Here is a 9,150-nt window from a genome sequence, read left to right as displayed (position 1 = left end):
TCATTCACATTATCTATTCTTCACTAAATAATACTAACTGATTCTCTTAACTGACAAACAAGACTAACAACTACTAACAACATTCTAACCATTTCATTCTCTAATCTTTTGACATGTGGCAGGACTAGAGCCTTTGATATCTTTACATTCCCCCTCAATTGCAGGCTTGCAGGAGCCAAGTATAAAATTGGAACAGGTAATTTGTATCATCAAGATTGACTGTCACAGTAGTATAAATCACAAGAAGCAAACAAGTAATAGAAGATTGAACAATCTGAAATTGAAAAGTAGTCACCATTTTAAAATGAAACATTCAAAATTCTTAATTTTTCTAACAATCTTTTCGTTTCCTTATACCACTACTGGCCAAATTGAATTTCATGAGGCGTGAATGAATTAGGGTTCTCTTATAGCCTTGAAATTATAGAGGAATAAAGAAAAAAAACTCTCAGAAAAATTACAATTAAATAATCTAATCTTAAAACAATACTCCAATTGTTGATATAAAAGTTTAAAACCGATTTAATTAAAAGAATTCAAAATTAAGTGCAAAATGGGCTTGAAAGAGACCCAACAGGAGAGAAAAATCTGAAATAAACTCTTGATGTTCAAAATAGCCCACAAGTAAGGCTTAAATAACTAAGGCTGAGAAAATTACCAAAATAGGTAAATACTGATTATTCAATAAATAAATAAAATATTGCCTTGTTTTAAGTTTAGACTTATGTTCTTTCAGCAAACAAAATTATTGCTTTACCACATTCCTTCGGTTCTATCAATTATTTTTTTAATTGAGAAAATACGATACTGTAAACTATTACAATTGTGAATAAATTCCAATATTATTAGGGATATAGAAATCACAAGAAGCCAAGAAATATTGGTTGGTTGCTCAACAAAATTAAGACATAACAAAGAAACAAACAAATACTGATACAAGCACAAGGACAAACACAAGTCACATCAAAACAGAAAGGCTACGCAACAAGAACACTTCCACAGATCACTTCTCACAGGCAAATTGCTAAACATGCAGTGAGCAACCATTGATTTGGAATGCGACTGCTTCTCCACAGAGGATTACAACAAATTCAGAAAGCAGCCCCCACGCTCCTGATAAGATCCAATCACCTTCTGAATCTGGACAACTTGGGAGAGTTTATAGCCAAAAAGCAGTAGCAAGTGTCAATGCATTCTTCAATGAAGTAAAACCACCTGCGTCGCCAATGCGGAATTATGCACAGTACTGCTGCAATTGTCAACACCACAGTTATGTAACACGCACCAAAGCTGGCATAGAAAGTGTCCATGTCTATGAAGCCACCATCTCCGTTGAAATCGTTAGGCACTCTCGCTGATGGTGATTCTGTTTTGTCGCAACTGTCTTGTAATGGAGGTCCACAAAGAAGAGGATTCCCTTTATAACTGCTCTCATCAAAGGTACCAAATTGATTTTTCATCTCCGGTGTTCTTCCTGACAAATTATTGTACGACACGTTGAAAACTGCTAGAAAGGTCAGTTCAACGAGTTGTGTAGGAATTCTCCCATTCAAGTTGTTGTGTGAAAGATCCAAGCTCTCTATCTGCTTCAGATTGAAGAAGGATGAAGGGATCAATCCAGTGAGATTATTTTGTGACAGATTTAGAGAATATATCCCACTTAAGTTTCCCCATTCTGTCGGGATTTCTCCAGTGAATCTGTTACAAGAAAGATCCAAAGCAGATATGTAACGAAGGATATCGCCTTCGTAAGTGTTGAAATTTTTCTTTGCTGTAAGCTCCACAGATATTTTTACACTGATCTCTGGCCACCAAATTTTGTCATCAAGAGGAAATTCTCTTCCCCCTATGGATGCAAATATTTCTTCCCAGCTTCCATCATCTTGTATCCCCGTACTAGGGGGATCCAAAGTTTTTTCATCCGATGCCGTAAAATTTAAATTTCTCAAACATGAGGGTAACAGACCAGAAAAATTATTTTCTGAAAGATCCAATATGCTTAATTTCCTTAACAAGCATAACTGATGAGGAAGTTTCCCATTGAATTGATTAGATTTGAGAACAAAAATGCTCAATTCCGAAAGGCTATCAATCCAATTTGGAATGGGCCCAGTTAAGTTGTTATCGCCGAGATCTAATGTCACCAACGAAGAGAGATTATAAAAATCATATGGCAGTGGACCGCTCAATTGATTCCTGTAAAGGTGGACATAGCGTAAATCTGATGCATGGAAGCCCAACGGCAATGACCCAGACAGATTGTTTTCAGAAAGATCTAAAAATTTAAGCCAATTAGAATTGAAATATTCCTTTGGAATGGTACCTTCAAAACGATTTCTGGACAAATCAATTCCCTCGAGTTGGTATTTTGAAGAGTTCCCAATTCCCCTTGGAAGCATGCCTGACAAAAGATTGTTACTGATATCCAACCACTCAAGGGATGATTCAAAAGAAAAGGTACCTGGTACTTGTCCTCTAAATTTGTTTCCATCGAGAAAGAGGTAACGTAGGTCAGTCATGTTGAGCACAGAGAGTGGTAATCGCCCTTTGAAATTGTTATTGGACAGCTTTAAAAACCACAACGAGGTTGGCAAATTATGCTCAAGCAGTTCACAAGACATGTGATTGTTGGAAAGATCCAAGTATGCGAGAGAGCTCATATTCCTAAAACAAGGAGGAATACAACCTGTGAGGCTGTTGTTAGCCATCATGAAGTTCTTCAAACGTGGAAAAATCGAACATATGTTCCTTGCAACTGGACCATGTATGCTGTTGCCAGACATATCTACTGTCTTAAGGGTGGGTGTTGGATGTTGTGGCAGCTGCAAAGGACCACCTATAAATGAGGTGTCTCTCAAAAATAGTCGACTTAACAATCTATTATTCTCAAACAGCCAAGATGGGAAAGGTTCTCCAACGAATTTGTTGTGGGATAGATCAACAAACTCCAAATCATGTTGGCTCTGGAGGAAGTTTGGAAATCCAGCTTTGAGTGGTTTTGGAGTACAGTTTGAAGCACTAAAAGCACGAAGCTGGAACTTTGGAACTAAAGGCTGAAAACTGGGTGCAGCTATTAGCTCATTGTTATCGCATACAAAGATCTTGAGGTTGGAGAGGTTCATAAATGAACCAAATGATATTGGAACTTGAAAGTAGTTATTTGAAACTGAGAGGTATTCAAGCTGCGGAAGATGGGAAAGGTGACTAGAGGCAATATTCCCCTCCAATTGGTTGTCGGATAAATCCAAGGATTGTAGAGATGATAGATTTCCAAAACAAGGAGGGAGTACGCCCTTTAGATTGTTTCTTGAGAGAGATAGGTGTTCAAGATTCTTCAGTTCACACCAGCCTGCAGAATATATCCATATGTTCATGTTAAGGGAATAGGAATATATCAATGATGTACTATTTTGGTGATTTAATTTACTTTGGTGAGGCAGGGTGCCATTTAGCATATATTCTAGCTTTCCAGAGACAAAATTCTGTGAGCAGGCAGTTGTCCATTATTTCGTAGAAAACTTGTTGTTATGGTGCCTTCTTAATATCAGACAATAGTTATAATTATGCGGTCCCATTTTGATGAAAATAGTTATAATCTTTTATCCGATCGGTTTTGTTCTCTAATTAGGCCTAGAAATTTTTGTGCCTATACGATGAAAATAGTGGTGGTACAGAGCAGCCATTCCTTTCAATATTGACTTAAATTAGTATCCCTGAGAGAAAGGGTCTTGAGGGATGGACTTAAATTAATATAATTAAGATTGCGTTTTTGGTCAAGAAGGATGGACTTAAAGTATCCATTTTGTGTATTGTAATATAATAATCTGTTAAGCTTGGCTTAACAAAATGAAGCAGAAGGGTGAGAAGCAGGGGAGGAGAAGAAGGAAAACAGAGAAATAAATGAGAGGAGAATGATTCTGTTATTTCCTACCATTATATATATACTTCCCCACATGCATCACTACGCGATTTATTCTATTGTTAACTAACTCTAACTGACTCCATGCATCTGCCAGCTACCCTAAATTTAAGACAGAAATTTTAGAGATTGAGAAATTTTAGAGATTTTATCCTTTTTCTATACGTAACATTGGGAGTAAACTTCTAGTTTAATAAAACATAGATATAACACAAATTAATATCTAATGAACAACTGTTATTTGGATTTCAATACTCTTATAATTGTTCTTTTGTAGAATTACCTTCAGCAGGTAGGGTGCTATTGAAGTCAACTCTGGTCAATGATAGGGCTTTAAGAGTAGACAAGTGTCCAATGTTCCTAAGAAAGCTTGCTGGGAGAGAAGAACCATCGAGCCACACTTCTTCAAGGCTAGACGAATTACACAACCCTGTGGAACAGATCAGATAAATCCATCAATATATTATAAATATCATATTGTTTTAGGCACCAAAACTGTCACTGACCTTTCCCAAAGTGTGTAAATTTACTCAAACTTGCATGTAAGGTCTTGAGGGATGGCAACGCTCCCAATGACTCTATCAAAATGCTTTCCTTGAAGTCAATCATTTCCAGATTCAAGGTTTCTAAATTCCTTAAACCTGTGATAGAGAGAACAATTAATCAATAATAATAATTTACAATAATTAAATAATTTATAATGTTACAAGACATAGCTTAAGTTTTAAAATTAAAATATTTTTAATATAATATTAAAATTTTATTAATTAAATATGCACCTTCATTTATTTTTTAAAAATTGAACAAAAGTTAATAGCGTGTATATGTAAGTTTCAAATTATTTCACTCGATAAAGAATTAATTATATAAAGCCTTTTTAAGGCTTCATCCAAACAATTACTTAAGGGTTAATACACATGTAATTATTAAACCTCACGAGGGAATGCCATTCGAGGTAGGAATGATTTACAACTTTACCATTGAGACCAGTTGATCCTGTGAACCTATTGCTTGATAGATCTAGATATTTGAGAGATGAAAATTCACTGAGAGATGATAAAATGCTGTCGTTCAATTTATTGTCACTTAGATCCAGTTCCTCCAATTTCCTCAACCCTGAGACTAGCATTTGAAAACCTGAAAGAAAATGGTCAGAAGCTAGGTACTGATTTTATGCCTTAATTAAGATTGCGTTTTTTGGTCAAGAAGGATAGAGTGGAAGTATCCATTTTGTGTATTGTTAACTAACAGAATGAAGCAGAGAGGAATGATTCTGTTATTTCTTGCGTGCGTAATCCTCCTACCATTATATATATACTTCCCCGCATGCATCATTACACGATTTATTATATTGTTAACTAACTCTAACTGACTCTTAACAACTTCTAACACGTGTCCATGCATCTGCCAGCTACCCTAATTAATCTGCACTGACGGTGACCATAATAACAGCTGTAACAATACCTTTAATCATCCTAATTTTGATCTCTTCCGGTCTTATTAGAAAAACAATTTATAAATCTTTAGAGATGAAATTAATGCTATCATTAATTACTAAGTAGATATAAAGTCCTCAATTTTCTTAAGAGAATGCAACTTACTATTGATACCAGTAGATGATCCTGTCAGCTGATTCCTTGATAGATTTAAATACTTGAGGGATGAAAACCCAGTTAGAGATGAAAAAATGCTATCGTTGCACTGATTCCCTCTTAGGTCAAGGTTCTCCAGCTTTTTCAACCTTGATGACAAGACTTTGAGACCTGCATGATGTTTCTCAAAATTAAGCATATTGGAAGGAAATAAACGCATAGAAGCTAAATCATATGACAAGGAGAAAAGAAAATGTTTCAAAGCTAAATAATTAAACGGTCAACATAGAAATTACCTGATCCTGTCATCTCATTGCCTGACAGATCCAAAGACTTGAGAGCGGAAAGCCCATTGAAGCATGATAAAATGCTTATATCATCATTAAATCGGTTCTCACTTAGGTAAAGTACCTCCAGTTTCCTCAGTTTTGATGATAGGACTTCGAAGCCTGGAAGAGAAACACATCAAAGCAAGATAATTGACATTAAACACCAGCTAGCCACTTCATCAGCGTAATCTCAGTATAAGATTCACACAATGATATGAATTTATTTTATGATTACAAGAACAGAAGCATTGAACTGACCTTGATTCTTAGAGCAACCAACCAGTCCATTACCGGACAAATAAAGACTTTGCAGTTCTTTAAAAGGCAGAAACAAAGATGCGTTGAGAACCCAATCCCCCAAACTCTGATCCCTTGCATACCGAAGAGAGAGTTGGATCACTCGCCTTGTAGTGTTATCACACTCGATCCGAGACCACTCACAACAATTACTACTGTACTCCACCCAATCTCCCATGTAAATGCTGTTTGGGTCGATCAAAGCTTTGATCTCTAAGAGACCAATTCTCTCTTCCTCCAAACACCCATAACAACGACCACACCAGTCGCCAACCAAAGTCAATAATGCTAGCAACATCCAAGCCCCCATTTTTTTCATCATCATCTTAGATAGATAATTCTATGAAGTACTACGTAGAATATTGTTGTTTGTTATGTCATATGTGCATTCGGGCAACCATAGAGGTCCTATTTATACTACGTTTGACATATAAATTCTGTTCAATTTAAATCAACTTTTCAATAAATAGTGAATGTTAATGAGCACAGTAGCGAGAACTAATTAAGCAGTGTTATGTGTATTTGGGACAGTGAATACTGTACACTTTGGCTCTCTTCATACAGTCAATTGACTTTGACACATAGTAAAAATGAAAAAAAAATTAGTCCGTGGATTTGTGATTAAACTACAATACTAAATATACCCACTGATCTGTGGATTTGTGATTAAACTTGGAAAAAAACAACAATACTGAAAAAAGCCATATGTGAATTTGTGGTTAAGAAAATTCATTATTTTATTTTTTGACATATTAGGTTCCAGTACTAGATGCACCAAGTCAATGTGAGTGGTTGTCTTTTTTCTTATTTATGAGGATCCAATAGATGCATCAAGTCTAGGGCTCCACAATCACTGTCAGTGACAGTTAATTCCTCCAACTTGTTGCGTAAACTACTTTGGTTTTTCTTCATATATAGACATGGAAAGTCATGTGTTCTGAACAATTGATTTGATCTTGTGGAATACATGGCAGAAGAGATAAGAAATTAAATGACTTGTATTATCAACAATTTCTTCCCTAACTTTTTTCATGGAATGAAGTGATTTGCCGCTAGCTTCATCATCCACTTGCACTTCTTTTTCTCCGTAGACTTGTGAAATCGGTCAACATCATCAATTGTTGCTCATTTGATTGAAGAAAGAAATATCTGTTAGGCTGATTTACTTCCATATTAATTATTGTTGGATTCTTAATCTGAATGATATTAGTCCATTCAAAACAAATTCATTTTCTTTTTTATAAATATATTTATATAACTACGAAAGAAGAAAAATATGCATTCATTAAAATATTGATGTGTTTGAATGAAGAGAGTTAGGGCAGAGATGACCATCATAGACCACCGTGTCGGCCAATAAAATTGAAAACGAAAGACAATATCAATGGCTTGCAAAAAAAAAAAAAGTTTTATGTTAAATTTATCTATATGTTAAATTACTTGATTAACTAAACTTAATCCTGTAATATTGAATTATTTGATGAAAATATTATCTAAAACATGATTAATTGATATATTTAAAGTCAAATAAAAAACAAACCCCGCTTACTTTTAATATTAAACATTATTTTCCAACATAAATTCTTTAACGTAAAAATTTCACATAATTAAAATAAATTATGATTACTGTTTGAGCAATTGATTTGATCTTGGGCCCTACAATTATTTTCATTAGTCTGTTAATGTTTTTCTTCAAGCTTGTGGAACGGGGTGTTCCTCCAACTTGTTGTGTAAGCTACTTTGCTTTTTTCTGCGTAGACTTGGGAATTCATTTGTTCGAACATTTGATTTTCTGACAAGTCTCTTAAATCTCATCATCCACTAGCACTTGTGTTTCTTCTTCGTAGACCTGTGAAGTCAAGATTCCCAATTATCCACCGCATCAATCTCTATCCCATCAAAATGAATTTGGTCCAAGAAAAAAATATCTGATATTTGTGATTTACTCCTGGTTTTATAAATTAGAAAGTGTAAACTGTAAAACCCAACCATTAAGATATCTACATGCATGTAAGACAGTTTCTATATATATATAAGAAAGAAGGAAGAAGGAAGAAAATGCGAGTGTGTTTGTTTTTTTAAGTAGTTTTTATGGTTGTGGTTTTTAAAAAAATAAGTTTTAAAAAAATATGATTAACTGTGGTTAGTTGAATTTAAATACGTGTTTAGTAAAAATTATGGTTGAAGTTTATGTATAGCAAAAAACATGTATAAAATGTTTGGTGAAAGTGTAGTTGCAGTTGCTTTTCAGAGTGTTTTTTACTTGGAAATGCATCAAAATAATATTTTTTTTATTTTTTTAAAATTATTTTTGATATCAGCGCATCAAAATGATCTGAAAACACCAAAATATATCAATTTAAAGTAAAGAAAAAAAATAAAAAAATTTAATTTTTTTCAAAAGCACTTTTGAATCGCAAAAACAAACAAGGTTTTACGAAACTCGGTTAAAAAAACATGTAAAAATCGCTTCACAAAAACTGTGTTTAAAACTCAATTTTTTAGTGGGCCCCGCAGTACAAAACGTAATTTGATTTGTTACCAAATATCTTGCTGCGTTTGTTTTACCGCAAACGCAAAAGCTGGCGAAAACAAACGCAGGTGTGTTTGGTATTGTGGTAACTTTTATGGTTATGGTTTGAAAAACATTGTTTTTATAAAAAGTACTTTTAGTTGAGGTTGGTTTGGAAAAATATATGTTTGGTTAAAACTGTGGTTGAAATTGAGGTTGAACAAAAAGTAGTTTAATGTGTTTGGTTAAGAATGCTTTTCAAATTGAGGTTATAAAATAACTAAAAAAGACATATGTTAATATTGATGGTTTTTAATTGAAATATTATTGATTTAACTACTGCTATTACATCATGAAATAAACAATACTTTATATAAAGTATTTTTTATTGTTTCATTAAACTATTTGCAATTCTGTCACGTACGAAAACCATCTGACAAGGACTACAGTTTTCATAACTTCTTGAGCGTGCAACAATATTAGGTAAAATATCATCAGGAA

At 34.0% G+C, this 9,150-nt stretch overlaps 1 protein-coding gene across 5 annotated transcripts; it reads right to left on the bottom strand.

Moving 5' to 3' along the window:
* Positions 1–868: 868 nt before the first annotated feature.
* On the bottom strand, positions 869–6,594 carry LOC133694607 (cuscuta receptor 1-like). Of its 5 annotated transcripts, XM_062116188.1 has the most exons (9): positions 6,099–6,592; positions 5,808–5,960; positions 5,521–5,682; positions 4,898–5,056; positions 4,426–4,560; positions 4,203–4,349; positions 2,462–3,349; positions 2,324–2,401; positions 1,975–2,196 (listed from the first exon to the last, which is right to left on the bottom strand). In XM_062116188.1, the coding sequence occupies exons 1-9, from the start codon at positions 6,460–6,462 to the stop codon at positions 2,186–2,188; spliced, it is 2,097 nt and encodes a 698-aa protein (XP_061972172.1). In that variant the 5' UTR covers positions 6,463–6,592; the 3' UTR covers positions 1,975–2,185. The 5 variants fall into 5 exon arrangements, with proteins under 5 accessions (XP_061972169.1, XP_061972168.1, XP_061972170.1 ...); XM_062116185.1 differs by having other exon boundaries at positions 869–2,401; positions 6,099–6,594; XM_062116187.1 differs by having other exon boundaries at positions 2,324–3,349; positions 6,099–6,593.
* Between the last annotated feature and the right edge of the window lie 2,556 nt (positions 6,595–9,150).

The sequence above is a fragment of the Populus nigra genome, chromosome 5, assembly GCF_951802175.1.
Source record: "Populus nigra chromosome 5, ddPopNigr1.1, whole genome shotgun sequence".
In the NCBI taxonomy this organism is placed as follows: Eukaryota; Viridiplantae; Streptophyta; class Magnoliopsida; order Malpighiales; family Salicaceae; genus Populus; species Populus nigra.
This window is presented reverse-complemented; position numbering and strand designations above follow the sequence as displayed.

Bases quoted from the DNA above. Each gene is read 5' to 3' on its own strand.
- LOC133694607 (XM_062116184.1), bottom strand. From the start codon at position 6,462: ATGATGATGAAAAAAATGGGGGCTTGGATGTTGCTAGCATTATTGACT. The intron at 5,683-5,807 runs GTAATTTCTATG...AACATCATGCAG, and splicing joins CAATGAGATGACAGGATCAG to GTCTCAAAGTCTTGTCATCA. The intron at 4,350-4,425 runs GTCAGTGACAGT...TCTGTTCCACAG, and splicing joins ATTTACACACTTTGGGAAAG to GGTTGTGTAATTCGTCTAGC.